This window comes from Astatotilapia calliptera, chromosome 18, assembly GCF_900246225.1.
Source record: "Astatotilapia calliptera chromosome 18, fAstCal1.2, whole genome shotgun sequence".
Taxonomy (NCBI): domain Eukaryota; kingdom Metazoa; phylum Chordata; class Actinopteri; order Cichliformes; family Cichlidae; genus Astatotilapia; species Astatotilapia calliptera.
Genome location: NC_039319.1, coordinates 12,870,524 through 12,888,657, shown reverse-complemented (window position 1 = coordinate 12,888,657; position 18,134 = coordinate 12,870,524). Strand labels below are relative to the sequence as shown.

At 38.3% G+C, this 18,134-nt stretch overlaps 1 protein-coding gene across 2 annotated transcripts; it reads left to right on the top strand.

Annotated features, from left to right (window-relative positions):
* The first annotated feature begins 1,789 nt into the window (after window positions 1-1,789).
* LOC113010098 (tumor necrosis factor receptor superfamily member 5-like) lies at window positions 1,790-17,723 on the top strand. 2 transcript variants are annotated; one of them, XM_026148953.1, is made up of 13 exons: window positions 1,790-3,582; window positions 3,710-3,802; window positions 4,254-4,379; window positions 4,505-4,663; window positions 4,754-4,838; window positions 7,026-7,159; window positions 10,782-12,933; window positions 13,061-13,153; window positions 16,051-16,176; window positions 16,301-16,459; window positions 16,571-16,655; window positions 17,416-17,492; window positions 17,656-17,723. In XM_026148953.1, the coding sequence occupies exons 7-13, from the start codon at window positions 12,909-12,911 to the stop codon at window positions 17,706-17,708; spliced, it is 618 nt and encodes a 205-aa protein (XP_026004738.1). In that variant the 5' UTR covers window positions 1,790-3,582; window positions 3,710-3,802; window positions 4,254-4,379; window positions 4,505-4,663; window positions 4,754-4,838; window positions 7,026-7,159; window positions 10,782-12,908; the 3' UTR covers window positions 17,709-17,723. The 2 variants fall into 2 exon arrangements, with proteins under 2 accessions (XP_026004738.1, XP_026004737.1); XM_026148952.1 differs by lacking the exons at window positions 1,790-3,582; window positions 3,710-3,802; window positions 4,254-4,379; ... (3 more) ...; window positions 10,782-12,933; window positions 13,061-13,153 and adding an exon at window positions 15,151-15,507 and having other exon boundaries at window positions 17,416-17,570.
* The last annotated feature ends 411 nt before the right edge of the window (window positions 17,724-18,134 follow it).

Here is an 18,134-nt window from a genome sequence, read left to right as displayed (position 1 = left end):
CCTATATCAGGTGTGCATAATTATTAGGCGACGTCCTTTCCTTTGGCAAAATGGGTCAAAAGAAGGACTTGACAGGCTCAGAAAAGTCAAAAATAGTGAGATATCTTGCAGAGGGATGCAGCAGTCTCAAAATTGCAAAGCTTCTGAAGCGTGATCATCGAACAATCAAGCGTTTCATTCAAAATAGTCAACAGGGTCGCAAGAAGCGTGTGGAAAAACCAAGGTGCCAAATAACTGCCCATGAACTGAGAAAAGTCAAGCGTGCAGCTGCCAAGATGCCACTTGCCACCAGTTTGGCCATATTTCAGAGCTGCAACATCACTGGAGTGCCCAAAAGCACAAGGTGTGCAATACTCAGAGACATGGCCAAGGTAAGAAAGGCTGAAAGACGACCACCACTGAACAAGACACACAAGCTGAAACGTCAAGACTGGGCCAAGAAATATCTCAAGACTGGTTTTTCTAAGGTTTTATGGACTGATGAAATGAGAGTGAGTCTTGATGAGCCAGATGGATGGGCCCGTGGCTGGATTGGTAAAGGGCAGAGAGCTCCAGTCCGACTCAGACGCCAGCAAGGTGGAGGTGGAGTACTGGTTTGGGCTGGTATCATCAAAGATGAGCTTGTGGGGCCTTTTCGGGTTGAGGATGGAGTCAAGCTCAACTCCCAGTCCTACTGCCAGTTTCTGGAAGACACCTTCTTCAAGCAGTGGTGCAGGAAGAAGTCTGCATCCTTCAAGAAAAACATGATTTCCATGCAGGACAATGCTCCATCACACGCGTCCAAGTACTCCACAGCGTGGCTGGCAAGAAAGGGTATAAAAGAAGAAAAACTAATGACATGGCCACCTTGTTCACCTGATCTGAACCCCATTGAGAACCTGTGGTCCATCATCAAATGTGAGATTTACAAGGAGAGAAAACAGTACACCTCTCTGAACAGTGTCTGGGAGGCTGTGGTTGCTGCTGCACGCAATGTTGATGGTGAACAGATCAAAACACTGACAGAATCCATGGATGGCAGGCTTTTGAGTGTCCTTGCAAAGAAAGGTGGCTATATTGGTCGCTGATTTGTTTTTGTTTTGTTTTTGAATGTCAGAAATGTATATTTGTGAATGTGGAGATGTTATATTGGTTTCACTGGTAAAAATAAATAATTGAAATGGGTATATATTTGTTTTTTGTTAAGTTGCCTAATAATTATGCACAGTAATAGTCACCTGCACACACAGATATCCCCCTAAAATAGCTAAAACTAAAAACAAACTAAAAACTACTTCCAAAAACATTCAGCTTTGATATTAATGAGTTTTTTGGGTTCATTGAGAACATGGTTGTTGTTCAATAATAAAATTATTCCTCAAAAATACAACTTGCCTAATAATTCTGCACTCCCTGTAGAAGCTGATTCGCCTTCTGTGGTGTGATTTTAACCTGAAGCTGCACTCGGAGTGATTAAATTTGGAATCTAAAAGTAATGTGAGGATGACAAAGAACACTGACATCATGATTTATATTTTCTGTCAATAACTTTTTCTCAGACAAAAATGGAACTCAAAACAACACAGGAAATGACATCTTTTATGTCTTTTTTTTATTTCTGTGAAGGAAGGAAAAGAAACAGAGCTACTGAATGGGTCAAAGGAGCAGGTAAGACAACAGTGAGGTGTTTGTTGTGGATTATTAAAAAAAAAAGCAGCTAAAAACTCAACTTTTTAAACTTGCTTTTGGGTAAATTTATGTTTTAATATCTTAGGTCCAAGGAAGGCGCACACACGCTCCTCTCCTACTGAATCCACAACTCACTCAGATAGTCCGATCCAGAATGCTCATGCTCACTCACACACATCCACAGGAATCCAGACAGCAGGGAATCCAGAAGGCCTGTACACAGAGGGAAACAATGTTAGGAGGAAGCTCTAGGAAATCACAAAGAATGCTTAAAGGGCTAGGCTACACTGATGCTAGGTAGTGTGACAATACAGTGAGGAAGCAGCCTCTCCTGCCGTTTTAAGTAGTTTGCCAGTAATAATACGTGTGATGAGAAGCCAGAGCAGCATCAGTGTAAACAAGCCACAGGTATGTGTTGAAGGCGGGCTCAGAGGTGGGGAAGCAAGGTCCAGCTCTGCCCTGGTGGGAGAAAAGACACACACCACAACCTCTCCAGATGTTGAGAACCATGACAGCATCCTGTAGTGAAGCACTTTGCGATATTTATGAGATGATCAGACCTTTACTGCAGCATTATGGAACAAATGAGAGGAGCAGTTTGTAATGTTTTTATCTTTGCTATACACATTTTCTGTGGAATTCGTTGTAGATGTTTGTGTAGATACAAGTTCATATTTATCCTTGTAATGTATTTATGGGGAATATTTCATAAACAGGTTGACTGCACAGAGACAATAAAGAAAACCTTCAACAAACTTGTGTACAGCAGACGTACAGTAGTTCTTCATCAGATTCACGGACACGTTTTCTAAAAAGTTTACATCATTTTAAAAAGTTAACACGTTAGTTGGTATCACAGACAGCTGGTTTTATTTCATTTCTTGCATCCTCACATTTCCAAGATTCAGTGTAAGTGAAGCACTGCCGTGTTGATCATTATGAGGTCACAAATTATTTGAGTCTACATACAAAGAAGATTAATCAAATGGAAGAGGAGACTGTGAGGATGGAGACAGGGAGACATCAGGATGTCCTGAAAGATAACGTAGCTGTTGAAACTGCTGGTTTTCTCCAATCACTGCTTTGTACTGATGCTGCTTAATAATACCAGTGAAGAGGTGACTGTCAATTCTATATAAAGACTCTCACTTGTTTTTTGTTTGTTTGTTTTTACTTGTCTTATCTATTTATACTTGAAGTAATGATAGTACTGAACTGTTTTATACTTCTTGTGCTCTTTTATCCAATCCATCACTGGATTTTCAACTCTTTGCAGTGAATACACCACGACGTCTCATCATCTGGCGATTACGTTTCACCAAACTAATCCCTCTTAAATAATTCCTCTTAAAACCTAAATATTATTAATTAATGGTAACCATCTACGTGGCTATAAATTATTTACTTTTTATTTCACAGTGGCAAATACGAATCCAGGTACAGGTTCAAATAAAAATCTCAGCTTCATTATTCATTAGTAAAATCTTCGGCTACGAATACTTCCCTGATCCTCAGTCTGTCTCGTGTTACTCGTAAATATTCATCGGGTTCAGGAGTAAAACAATCGCTGGAATGTGTACAAATTAAACATTAAATCCTACGATTCCCTTCATCTTCCTTCAAACTCTCTCTGTTTTATTGTCTCTGTCTAAACGAAGATGAGCCTTGTAAAAGATCAGTAAAATATCTTCAGTTTGTCGACAAAAGTCACGAGAATCGTCAGTGTGGGATGGACTTTGGCTCTTTCTTCCCCAAGTTTTCTTCCTGTTACGCCCACATCACAACCGAAAGCGTAACGCATTTTAGCTGTTTCTGTTAGATTTGTATAGTACATTAGTGAAATAAAGCCTACAAATGTATTACAGAGCAGCGTGTTAGGATGTGATATCATGCTGTCTGCGTTTCTTATCTTCGGTAAGTACTGCAACATTTTCGTGTATACGACACAGCCTTTAGCTTAAGTTAACCTTTAGCTTAGGTTGTGAGCTAACTGAGCTATTTGTCTGTCCCAGGATATTAATATTCTTGTGTTTTCCTGTAGGATATGCCGCCGTCTTCATGGTGTCCGTGTTATCGTGTCGAACAAAGGAGTATAAAACAAATGATGGATGGTGCTGCCCGATGTGCAACAAAGGTAGGAAGAAAAGCGATGACTGCAATGAAACGTTGTAGTAAAAAAAAAAAAAAAAAAAAAAATGAAACGTTGTAGTATAGAGATTGAAACTCGAGTCATCTTGCCAGATTAACTTTTGACACACACATCTGCACAATGTCTGAATTTGGTTCATGCACAAAACATTTATAACTCTCAATTTAGTCTTTTTTGCATCTTGCAAATAAATCTTTAAACTGAATGAAATTATATTATGTAATTTTTTGGGGCCTACATCATTAGAAAATGCCAAATTATATACTCAAAGTTATAGAAGTCACCACTCATTATTTGAGTGGGCCACATTGAATTTGTAGATCTGTAATGTTGTAGCTGCTTGACTTACTGTATATAACACCCAACACTACAACTGTAGATTCACTCTGTGTTAAATGCTAAAAGTCTGACATAAATGTTGTGTTCTGTTGAACAGGTAGAGTTGTTCAGAGAGACTGCACAGCATATGCAGGAACTCAGTGCCGTTCTTGTGAGATGGGGACCTTTATGAACCAACCCAACAGCCTGTATAACTGTTTCCCCTGCACTGCCTGTGACACAGGTACAGTCAGATGGGAAATCCTTTGTCAAATTTAGATTGAAAAAAATAAAGCTTTCATTTAAAAGTAAATTACAGAAACATGATTTTACACTAATGTTTTTTGTTTTGTTTTTCATTTTTTTAAGGTCATGGTCTCTTTGTCAAGCAGAACTGTACAGCAACAACTGACACAGTGTGTGATGTTTTAAATGGATATTACTGCAAAGGTTTGACAGACAGTAACAGATGTAGTTTGACAGAGAAACATTCACAGTGTGCAGCTGGTCAGAGGATAAAAGAACCTGGTAAGAAAAATTAAAGTCTAAGACCATTTAGATGAGCTGATAGACCTTTTTTTTCTGTATTCTGTGTAACAATGAATGTGTTTCTTTCAGGAACCAGCAGAAGTGACACAGTGTGTGAAGACTGTCAGCCAGGCTTCTTTTCCAAGGACGGTGTGAGCTGCACTGCTTGGAAAGTGTAGGTCATAATTTATAATAAAATCACTCTAAAAGTGTTTAATATATTCAGTTATTGATCATCAATGTCTTAATGGAATCTCTCATATACTTGGGACTAGGGCTGTGCCACATCATATCATCTGCAATAATACCGGTATTATACTATATACTGTGTTGCTATAGCAACATTATGTGTTTGTTTCCTAGTGTTTATGACAAGGAGTCAAAACCGTGCATGTCTAAATGTAAGAGCAGTGTTTCAATGATGATTTAGTAACTAAAAATGGAGCTACTTCAGCAGCCTCCAGCAAACACAGGAGAAAACATGCAGGAAATCTGTTTGTAAAAAGTGGAAAACACTCCGTTGAGTAAAACGAGGCTATGAAGACACATGAGGAGACAGGAGCAGTTACTAGCTGCACTCGCTAGTTAGACTCTTTATAACAGGAGGAGCAAACAATGTGTGGAAATTAGTGATGCAGTAACATGATGGAGGCAGGACTTTAAGTTGGTTAAAATCCTGACATGATAAATATTTTTTGATTTGTTAATAACAGTGTTAAAAGTTTTTTATACTTTATTTGAAAATTCCAGGGAAAATACTACCTGGGCTACTTTTGAACTTATGTTTTCTTTTGTTAGATTCACACTTCAGTTTAAGTAGTCTGACACTGATGACGGTAGCACTACAGTTATAAATGCTGCTACCTGCAACCATTTTAAAACTCAATGCTTTTTTTCTATATTTTCATATCTCAGTGATATATTACTAACCTCCACACGGGACTTTGGGATTTGCCCCCCTTTAGTAACCTGAGAACCAGTGATTCAGCTGATTAAACAGAAACTTAGCCAACTTTTGATTTTAATGTTATAATTGTAGAATAAATACTTTGAATTTGTTGAAAATAAAGTTTGATTAATTTAAAATACAGTCATATATTATCAGAGATTCATTAATAGTAACAGCGTGGTGTCTCAGTTACTGTGTATAGAAGATAAACATGATTACCTCTGGAAAGGAGGTCATGTTTTTAATAGAGTGTGTGTGCATGTGTGCCGTTCTGTAAACATGATAGCTTGAAAGGTTTTGAGTGACTTCTGATAAAACCTTGTTGGAGTGTAGAACTGACAAAAATCCTCATGACTTAGAGCAGTGTTTCCCAACCACTGTACCGCAGCACATAAGTGTGCCATGAGAAATGATCAGGTGTGCCGTGGAAGATTATCTGGTTCCACCTGATTAGTACTCGAAGCGTCCGGCATGAGTCACGGGCAGAACGATTACATTCTCTTCCACTAGAGGCCAGTACAACTATCTGCTCTAATTAAATGAGTTGCCAACTGCCAGTAAAACAGAAGAAGACCAAGAAGAAATTACATAATAGTCATGCTGTGAGCGAGACCACGCAGCGCGTAATAGCAATAAATAAATATTTAAAAAGAAAAAGTAGTCAATCTGACTTGGGTCCTGGAGAAAATTCCGACCCAGATGAGTAGTGATCAGAAGAAAGCAAAAAAAGTGTACTGGGGACAAACCGAACCCTTTCCGCTATGCCATGTGCACGGGTAAAAATTATCAATATGCTTTTTGTGACATTTTTCTTTGGTGGTGTGCCGTGTGATTGTTTTTTTTATGTGAAATATGTGCTGTGGCCCCAAAAGATTGTGAAACAGTGACTTAGAGTGTAAAATTCTTACATACATGTTGCATATTATCAACACATAGAAAGCACCATATAAAAATGTAAAACAGCATGTCACATTTGACCTGTGACAGATGACAGCACAGATGTGGCATCAGTTAATCCTGATGGCCACATTCAAACACATCTACAGATGTAAACAGGAGCTCTGTTTTATCATAAACTCCTTGTGTTTAGAATGAAAACACAAGATGTTTGTCAGCAGGAACACTAACTGTAGTCCATGTACTTGTACAATGCACTTTACAGATTTCAGTACACTGTTACATTTGATGTCAGGCTCATAAAATAAAATAATAATTAACTTAGAACTTAAAAGTTGGCAGTACTGATGTGATATTTAGACCTGCATAATTCAGTTTTTCATCAACATTTGACAAGATATCAAAATATTATAACAATTTACATAAAATTATTATCTTGATAATTCTCTGTGGTCCTGCTCCTTCACGTGGATTAATTTGGATTTTCTTTCTCTTTCACCTCTTCTTTTACAACAGTTGCTCAAACACACAGATAAAGGTCAAAGGAAGCTCGACCAGTGACGTTGTCTGTGGGAGAACATCAAGTCAACATTACTTTGTGTTTTTACCTTTTTTGCTTTGCTCAGTAGCATTTGCTAGCCTTGTGACAGGTTAGTGCATCGTCTGCATTGTGTTGATTTTTCAGTTTAAAGCTGTTAAGGTTCAAAATATTGGGGATGGAGACAAGAGAAAAAACCACAATAACAACACTGGTCCGGCCGGGTTGAGTCAAACGATGATTTTAATGAACACACGCGTGGGGGATGGACACTGATGCAGACAGCCTCAAAATCTCAAAATGGTGGAGCATTGCTCAAACATTTATAGCCTCTGGTGCCTCCACCTTATCATACAAAGCCTAAACATTCACATGCTTTCTCTCACACAGCGCCTAAGCTACGACCTTGGCTCCCTGTTTATCTGCTCCTGCTGAAATGGGGCAGAAAACTCCAGCACACTCTGTTCTCTTCTACTCAGACAAATTAGATTTCTTATAACTCAGCAGTATAATGCATTATAAAACAATATCATTCATTCACAACAAGTCAGCAGTTTAATGTAATGCAAATCAGTTTAACTAATGTAATAGTTATCAGCTTCTTCTAATTCAGGAGAATAATGCAAACTAAAACTACATAATAATTCACAATCTTTAATTAGGGGTATAACATGGCATAAAATAATATTATAATCTAACAAAGCCTTAACAACACAGTGTTGCCTTTTTGTTATTGCTTAGGGTTTTTTTCCTGCTGTAACACTAATTTTCTTTGTGTACCAATAAAGCAAAGAAGAAGAAGGAAGGAAAAAGAATGACTTTTTAAAAAGAAAATTGAACTCACTAACCATGAGCAGTTTATTTATATCATTAATAGACTTTTAGCTGGGAAGGCCAGAAGACCCAGCACTAAATAGGTGCAGTTGGGTCATGGTGTTGTTCCGAAAGGCGATTTCTGATGTTTCTGTATGTATGTGTAATGTCTATGTTTATATTGGAAGGTAGACTGCAGTCAAAATGATTTATGAAGGAGTTGTATATAAAATAAAGAAATTACCTGTTTTGCAAATATCTTTATGACTGCATTATTGTACCCAAATTCTAATCAGTCTGGTTGTTGGTCACTTAAAATGTCTAAAAAACTATTATGTTATATTTGCTGCAATTTCTATTAGCCTCTTGACCCAACATCTCTTTAAAAAGACATTTTTAATGTCTATGAGGTTTTTTAACTGGATCCATGAAGCACATATAAAAGTCACTTTGTCAGAAACTGATTGCAGCTTCTACCTTGTGGAAAAAATGTTGTTTGTGGTTCAAAATGACTCGATATCATTCATGATGGAAATATTTGACATATTTTTTTACACATTATAGGCCAACGGGTCATTTATGACAGTTTAAATGGGGGCAATCACTTTTTTGGAAAATACTGAAAATCACTTTTTTGGCATCACAACTATCCATAGAAAACAGATGTGTCCAAAGTCAGAGGCTGCATTTAGTCACAAAGGACTGAGATGTAGAGTATCACATTAAACAGTGCAGAAATGTAGTTTATCCTCTGTACTGTGTGTGCTGATGGGCTTTGGTCTGAAGGAAAAGAGTTCATGTACAGCAACATCAGATAAAGTCTCAAACTAACAGATTTGATGGCTGTTATGATGTATTTGGTTGATGCTGAAACTGTGGAACATACCTTAATTAATGTTTCATAAACTCTGAATATGGTGTTAATTTGAAGTAAAATGGTAACTAACTAGTGACCTGCTGGTTCACTTTTCATTCACGGCCCTTTAAGTCACAGCTTACAGGCAAACAGCTCAAAGCAAACCTGATGAAAAGAAGCAAAGACTGTGGGAGAAGCACTTAGAAAAAAGAACTGCAATAAGAGTAAAAGTTACAGTGAAAATAAGCTGGATGAAATAATCTGTTGGTTAAGTTCAGTGTTCTGTCCAATACAGGGAGTGCAGAATTATTAGGCAAATGAGTATTTTGTCCACATCATCCTCTTCATGCATGTTGTCTTACTCCAAGCTGTATAGGCTCGAAAGCCTACTACCAATTAAGCATATCAGGTGATGTGCATCTCTGTAATGAGAAGGGGTGTGGTCTAATGACATCAACACCCTATATCAGGTGTGCATAATTATTATGCAACGTCCTTTCCTTTGGCAAAATGGGTCAAAAGAAGGACTTGACAGGCTCAGAAAAGTCAAAAATAGTGAAATATCTTGCAGAGGGATGCAGCAGTCTCAAAATTGCAAAGCTTCTGAAGCGTGATCATCGAACAATCAAGCGTTTCATTCAAAATAGTCAACAGGGTCGCAAGAAGGGTGTGGAAAAACCAAGGTGCCAAATAACTGCCCATGAACTGAGAAAAGTCAAGCGTGCAGCTGCCAAGATGCCACTTGCCACCAGTTTGGCCATATTTCAGAGCTGCAACATCACTGGAGTGCCCAAAAGCACAAGGTGTGCAATACTCAGAGACAGGGCCAAGGTAAGAAAGGCTGAAAGACGACCACCACTGAACAAGACACACAAGCTGAAACGTCAAGACTGGGCCAAGAAATATCTCAAGACTGATTTTTCTAAGGTTTTATGGACTGATGAAATGAGAGTGAGTCTTGATGGGCCAGATGGATGGGCCCGTGGCTGGATTGGTAAAGGGCAGAGAGCTCCAGTCCGACTCAGACGCCAGCAAGGTGGAGGTGGAGTACTGGTTTGGGCTGGTATCATCAAAGATGAGCTTGTGGGGCCTTTTCGGGTTGAGGATGGAGTCAAGCTCAACTCCCAGTCCTACTGCCAGTTTCTGGAAGACACCTTCTTCAAGCAGTGGTACAGGAAGAAGTCTGCATCCTTCAAGAAAAACATGATTTCCATGCAGGACAATGCTCCATCACACGCGTCCAAGTACTCCACAGCGTGGCTGGCAAGAAAGGGTATAAAAGAAGAAAAACTAATGACATGGCCTCCTTGTTCACCTGATCTGAACCCCATTGAGAACCTGTGGTCCATCATCAAATGTGAGATTTACAAGGAGGGAAAACAGTACACCTCTCTGAACAGTGTCTGGGAGGCTGTGGTTGCTGCTGCACGCAATGTTGATGGTGAACAGATCAAAACACTGACAGAATCCATGGATGGCAGGCTTTTGAGTGTCCTTGCAAAGAAAGGTGGCTATATTGGTCGCTGATTTGTTTTTGTTTTGTTTTTGAATGTCAGAAATGTATATTTGTGAATGTGGAGATGTTATATTGGTTTCACTGGTAAAAATAAATAATTGAAATGGGTATATATTTGTTTTTTGTTAAGTTGCCTAATAATTATGCACAGTAATACTCACCTGCACACACAGATATCCCCCTAAAATAGCTAAAACTAAAAACAAACTAAAAACTACTTCCAAAAACATTCAGCTTTGATATTAATGAGTTTTTTGGGTTCATTGAGAACATGGTTGTTGTTCAATAATAAAATTATTCCTCAAAAATACAACTTGCCTAATAATTCTGCACTCCCTGTAGAAGCTGATTCGCCTTCTGTGGTGTGATTTTAACCTGAAGCTGCACTCGGGGTGATTAAATTTGGAATCTAAAAGTAATGTGAGGATGACAAAGAACACTGACATCATGATTTATATTTTCTGTCAATAACTTTTTCTCAGACAAAAATGGAACTCAAAACAACACAGGAAATGACATCTTTTATGTCTTTTTTTTATTTCTGTGAAGGAAGGAAAAGAAACAGAGCTACTGAATGGGTCAAAGGAGCAGGTAAGACAACAGTGAGGTGTTTGTTGTGGATTATAAAAAAAAAAAGCAGCTAAAAACTCAACTTTTTAAACTTGCTTTTGGGTAAATTTATGTTTTAATATCTTAGTATCTGTCACAGATTATTAGGCAGAGGACTCACTCGCAAGACTTTTAAGTTTAGAGAGAAGGTGAAGGATTTATTTACAATGAGGCACCAAGTGAGGATATATTCATATATACAGTGAGACAAATAACACGGGACTACGGGGGGGGGGGGGTGGAGGGGGGTCTGAAGGGGAGGGAAGGTCCAAGGAAGGCGCACACACGCTCCTCTTCTACTGAATCCACAACTCACTCAGATAGTCCGATCCAGAATGCTCATGCTCACTCACACACATCCACAGGAATCCAGACAGCAGGGAATCCAGAAGGCCTGTACACAGAGGGAAACAATGTTAGGAGGAAGCTCTAGGAAATCACAAAGAATGCTTAAAGGGCTAGGCTACACTGATGCTAGGTAGTGTGACAATACAGTGAGGAAGCAGCCTCTCCTGCCGTTTTAAGTAGTTTGCCAGTAATAATACGTGTGATGAGAAGCCAGAGCAGCATCAGTGTAAACAAGCCACAGGTATGTGTTGAAGGCGGGCTCAGAGGTGGGGAAGCAAGGTCCAGCTCTGCCCTGGTGGGAGAAAAGACACACACCACAACCTCTCCAGATGTTGAGAACCATGACAGCATCCTGTAGTGAAGCACTTTGCGATATTTATGAGATGATCAGACCTTTACTGCAGCATTATGGAACAAATGGGAGCAGTTTGTAATGTTTTTATCTTTGCTATACACATTTTCTGTGGAATTCGTTGTAGATGTTTGTGTAGATACAAGTTCATATTTATCCTTGTAATGTATTTATGGGGAATATTTCATAAACAGGTTGACTGCACAGAGACAATAAAGAAAACCTTCAACAAACTTGTGTACAGCAGACGTACAGTAGTTCTTCATCAGATTCACGGACACGTTTTCTAAAAAGTTTACATCATTTTAAAAAGTTAACACGTTAGTTGGTATCACAGACAGCTGGTTTTATTTCATTTCTTGCATCCTCACATTTCCAAGATTCAGTGTAAGTGAAGCACTGCCGTGTTGATCATTATGAGGTCACAAATTATTTGAGTCTACATACAAAGAAGATTAATCAAATGGAAGAGGAGACTGTGAGGATGGAGACAGGGAGACATCAGGATGTGCTGAAAGATAACGTAGCTGTTGAAACTGCTGGTTTTCTCCAATCACTGCTTTGTACTGATGCTGCTTAATAATACCAGTGAAGAGGTGACTGTCAATTCTATATAAAGACTCTCACTTGTTTTTTGTTTGTTTGTTTTTACTTGTCTTATCTATTTATACTTGAAGTAATGACAGTACTGAACTGTTTTATACTTCTTGTGCTCTTTTATCCAATCCATCACTGGATTTTCAACTCTTTGCAGTGAATACACCACGACGTCTCATCATCTGGCGATTACGTTTCACCAAACTAATCCCTCTTAAATAATTACTCTTAAAACCTAAATATTATTAATTAATGGTAACCATCTACGTGGCTATAAATTATTTACTTTTTATTTCACAGTGGCAAATACGAATCCAGGTACAGGTTCAAATAAAAATCTCAGCTTCATTATTCATTAGTAAAATCTTCGGCTACGAATACTTCCGCGATCCTCAGTCTGTCTCGTGTTACTCGTAAATATTCATCGGGTTCAGGAGTAAAACAATCGCTGGAATGTGTACAAATTAAACATTAAATCCTACGATTCCCTTCATCTTCCTTCAAACTCTCTCTGTTTTATTGTCTCTGTCTAAACGAAGATGAGCCTTGTAAAAGATAAGTAAAATATCTTCAGTTTGTCGACAAAAGTCACGAGAATCGTCAGTGTGGGATGGACTTTGGCTCTTTCTTCCCCAAGTTTTCTTCTTGTTACGCCCACATCACAACCGAAAGCGTAACGAATTTTAGCTGTTTCTGTTAGATTTGTATAGTACATTAGTGAAATAAAGCCTATAAATGTATTACAGAGCAGCGTGTTAGGATGTGATATCATGCTGTCTGCGTTACTTATCTTCGGTAAGTACTGCAACATTTTCGTGTATACGACACAGCCTTTAGCTTAAGCTAACCTTTAGCTTAGGTTGTGAGCTAACTGAGCTATTTGTCTGTCCCAGGATATTAATATTCTTGTGTTTTCCTGTAGGATATGCCGCCGTCTTCATGGTGCCCGTGTTATCGTGTCAACCAAAGGAATATAAAACAAATGGTGGACAGTGCTGCCCGACGTGCAACAAAGGTAGGAAGAAAAGCGATGACTGCAAATGTGCACAAACCTCCAAAGCAGGTACTTTATAGAAGAAGGAAACCCCCCCTCCCTGAAAAGTAAATGAGTTTTACTAAAATCGCTGAGCTTGACCAGAGGCGGAGCCAGACATTTGAAACACCCGGGGCTTAGCCCTAAAGGGTAGTATGCATGTGGGATTTTTTTTTTTTTTTTTTGGGGGGGGGGGGTTTAGAAATGACTGAAAGATTAATTGGCTCTGTTTTGAGTTTTGTTCAAAAATCAATGACTTCATATAGGGAAAAGTATATATCACATATGCAGGACACCTTAAACTAGTTTTTTAATTAAGCAGGTAGGCAGAACAAAGTCGGGGCTGTATCAAGACACAGGGACTAAACCCCAATTCAACCAGACCCAGAACTGATCCGGAATTAAAACAGGACTACAACAGTTCAAAATCAGGACTACTGAGGACTTAACCAAGACAGAACCACAATCAGAACTAGATGATAGTAGCACTAAAAATCATCATAGACCTGCACTACACTTATTTTTTTAATTCTGCCAAAGTCCACTATTTAGATTGAGAAAAGTTTAAATAATTATTTAGCCTTGTTGTGCAAACAAGCCTGCAAAACTTAATAAATGTAGAATTTGAAAAATAGCAAACCTAAAAAGAAACACTAGGTACAAGATACATGAGTACTTATGATACGGTGATACTTTTGGTAAACAACCATTTGACTAACATGTGTGTCTCACCTGCTCTTGTTCATCTCTGTTCTGTCCTCATTCTCTCTCTCTCCCTCTCTGTTCCTCTCTCCCTCTCTGTTCCTCTCTCCCTCTTTGTGCTGACAATCATCAAATATACAGTTGAAACCAGATATTTACACACTCTTCAGATCAAAACACAAACACTTTTTTAATTGTAACATCAAATCAGACTAAATGTTTATTTTTTTAGATTGATAAATATATTATTTATCAATAACATATTTGTTAACTTTAAGAGTAAAGAAAAAAACTATCTGTATTTCTTAATTGTAAATGGCACCAAATTGTATTCAAACTTGAGCCACACTTATGGAGCTCCACAGTTCTTTTCCTGGTGTTTTGGTTGACATCTCTTAATTTTCCCATTTCAAAGAAACAGGCTCTGTGTTTTGCCTTATATGCATCCACAGGTGTGCCACCAATTTACTCACATGGACTCTACTAACCTATCAGAAGCTTCTTCAGCTCAGAATGGAATCGTCTGGAGTTTTCTTATTAATTAACAATAAACTTAGTGTACATGTACTCCTAAATTTGATGAAAGTGATAAAAAATAGACAGCTCTGTCTCTCTTTATTCTGACATTTAACTAATTCAAAAGATATTTCAATATTTATTTAACCAAAACAAGTTTACTCTAAATTGATGTTGTACAGTAAAAAAATGTTCTTGTGTTTTCCATAAAGTGTATGTAAATATCTGGTTTCAACTGTGAATATACTGCTGTGTACTGAAATCCCTCTTGTTTTGCATAGAAATATACTGAACAACATACAAAGCATAATATATAAAATACTACCAGAGTTTTTTCTTTGAAAGAAGCTCCTTATGTCCATTCTTGTATATCAGTGCATTACTGAAAACGATTTATTTAGCCGTGGAGGGTAACAACTGAAAATATGAAATAAACACACATGTAAGCTAAGACTCTCTAAAGAAACAGCATTGTTGTTGTTCGGCTTTTCATTTCGCCACTTGTTGATTCACTTGAACAGCAAGTAACGTAATATGGGTCAAGTGATCAGTTTGATATCAATCTTTCGTGATGCACCGTCATATTTTCATTATTTGTACGGTACGAATGATTTGCTTTGGTACCTGGTCAAACTTAAGCTCTCCTTAGTATGGCTGGCTCCGTTTCTCCAACAGCGTACTCACAGGCAGCAGCTGCCCCGCCCTCTCGCTCAGTCGCTTAGTGCCTGAGCTCGGATCATACCAATATCAGGGGGGATTCACGCACAGTCGTAAATACTGAGAAACCTATCATTTATATACTAACAGTGATTGGATGTTTAGCTGGGGGGAGGGGGGTTTTCTGCTGAGTTTTGTGTGAGCCTGTGCAAAAAGGGAGCACGAAGGGAAAGAGTGAACAAGAGGTGAAACCATGACATTTGTGCCTTGTCCAGTGCATTTTTCAGATGCTGTAGTAAATCTTGTCCATATTCAGTTTGTGGGTAATCTATTTTTTTTCTTTCTCAGTTTCTGAAAGTTTGATTTAATGGGGCAGGACCTTTGTTTAAGGGGGCGTTGCCCCCTCTCTCCCCAGTGTCGAGCAGCCCCGTCTATTATTAGATATTTTATGTTGCATTCAGGTAATTAATATTGACTTCCTGCATCTCAGTTAAATTTAAAATAAGAAATATGTGTTTTATTATTTTTATTATTATTTATCACAAGCAGTAAAATGAAGCACAAGTTGCATCACCAGCAATGGGAGACAATAGATGTAAAGGCAAGAAGTCGGTAGTGACCAAGAAACCTATGAAGTACATTCCATGGTTCTTAAAACAGTTAAGAAGGATTTACATGTAAATGTGTTAATAATGTTTGTTTAAACATGATTATTTTCATGTTACTTGAAATAAAATATCTCCCTCTGCTGTTACTGCAGCTTCTGCATAAGTGTCCATTTCACACTTTGGAGAGGTAAAGCATGAAAGGGACACAGTGGACCGATGAGTCTGTTACACGTTTTGCCGTGATACTGGATCAGGATACTAGGCCACATTGAATTTGTAGATCTGTAATGTTGTAGCTGCCTGACTTACTGTATATAACACCCAACACTACAACTGTAGATTCACTCTGTGTTAAATGCTAAAAGTCTGACATAAATGTTGTGTTCTGTTGAACAGGTACAGTTGTTCAGAGAGACTGCACAGCATATGCAGGAACTCAGTGCCGTCCTTGTGAGATGGGGACCTTTATGAACCAACCCAACGGCCTGTATAACTGTTTCCCCTGCACTGCCTGTGACACAGGTACAGTCAGATGAGAAATCCTTTGTCAAATTTAGATTGAAAAAAAAAAAAATAAAGCTTTCATTTAAAAGTAAATTACAGAAACATCATTTTACATTAATGTTTTTTGTTTTGTTTTTTTTAGGTCATGGTCTCTTTGTCAAGCAGAACTGTACAGCAACAACTGACACAGTGTGTGACGTTTTAAATGGATATTACTGCAAAGGTTTGACAGACAGTAACGGATGTAGTTTGGCAGAGAAACATTCACAGTGTGAAGCTGGTCAGAGGATAAAAGAACCTGGTAAGAAAGTTTAAAGTCTAAGTCTATTTTTTAGATGAGCTGATAAACTGTGATTTTAAGTTTTTTGTTTTTTTTCTGGATTGTGTGTAACAACGAATGTGTTTCTTTCAGGAACCAGCAGAAGTGACACAGTGTGTGAAGACTGTCAGCCAGGCTTCTTTTCCAAGGACGGTGTGAGCTGCACAGGTTGGAAAACGTAGGTCATAATTTATATTCAAATCCCTCTAAAGGTGTATTATATATTCAGCTATTGATCATCAATGTCTTAATGGAATCTCCAATATCCTGGGCTGTGTCACATCACATTGCCTGCAGTAATACCAACATAAATCTCCATGTGATTTAGTGTCATACCAGAATATCATTGCTATAGCAACACCATGTGGCCATGTTCTCTTGTTTGTATATACAGTCGTATATTATCAATTATTAATTACCAATAATAATGTGGTGTCTCAGTAGCTATGTACTGATGATAATCATGATTTTAATAATATAATATCTATAGTGTGAAAGTCACATAGTGACAAATAAATGTCTAATTATTTGTTTTACACAGTCTTGCTACATTTAGTTTAATTATTTTGCCACAAAGACAAAATAAAGGTTTAAAAAACTTTGACTGTTGACTGTGTTTCTATAGATATTGCAATAATGATTATTTACGTGATTGGTGTGAAAATTGAATTATGACATGCCAATAAAATGTTAGTAAAATGATGAGAACTGGGTAATCACAGATAGAGTACTGGGTAGTTACAGGTAACTAGATATTAAAGTGGAACCAGCTACATTCCAGGACATGTTTGTCCTGCATATCTGAGCCACAGACAGACGACAGGACAGTTAAACAGTTAATATTGATGGTCACATTGTTACAAAGATCTTTACAGTGCAAACACAAATAAACACTGATAATAATGATTTATTTATATTTTATTTCTTTTTTGCCACAGTTGCTCTGAGAGCCAGATTAAAGTTGAAGAAGGAAGCTCAACCAGTGACGTTGTCTGTGGAAGCGCATCAAGACATCGTAATTTTTTTATTTTATCTGTTGTGCTTTTCCTAATAATAGTAATTTGCCTTGTGACAACAGGATTTGTGAAAGCACGTAAGTGCCATCTAACCAGTGTCAAATCTGCTCCCTCTGCACAGCACCTACAGTCACTAACATGTTAATAACTCTGTTTTTTCAGGAAACCAGATAAGAGCAGAAAATAATTGCTCGGGGACTGCTGATGATGCCTGAGAAAGCGGACCTCATGTTCGCCATCTCTCCTCCATTTTGCTAGCAGGATTGATGTCCTGACATCGATGATGGCTTCACCTGGTTCGGGACTCACTGTCCAACGTGGCACTTACACAGATGTGCACAGCTGTTTAATCAAAGTGATGCTGCAGTCATCTGTTGAGGGTGCTGACCAGCCATCACCAATTTCTCTGCTCGATGCTCGCTCCACAAACCACTTATTCTAAACAATCTCCTCATCAAGGAGTCTCCAGACTTCATGCTGCTGACTGAGACATCGCAGCAGGACATGGATCATGTTTATTTTGAGGAGATCTGCACAGCTGGCATTTCCGTCATTGTAACTGGGTGTCTTTGGGGATGTGGCAGAGGACTTTCTGCTGTGTACCAGCACAGACTCACATGCAGGCTGATGAAGTCAGACTC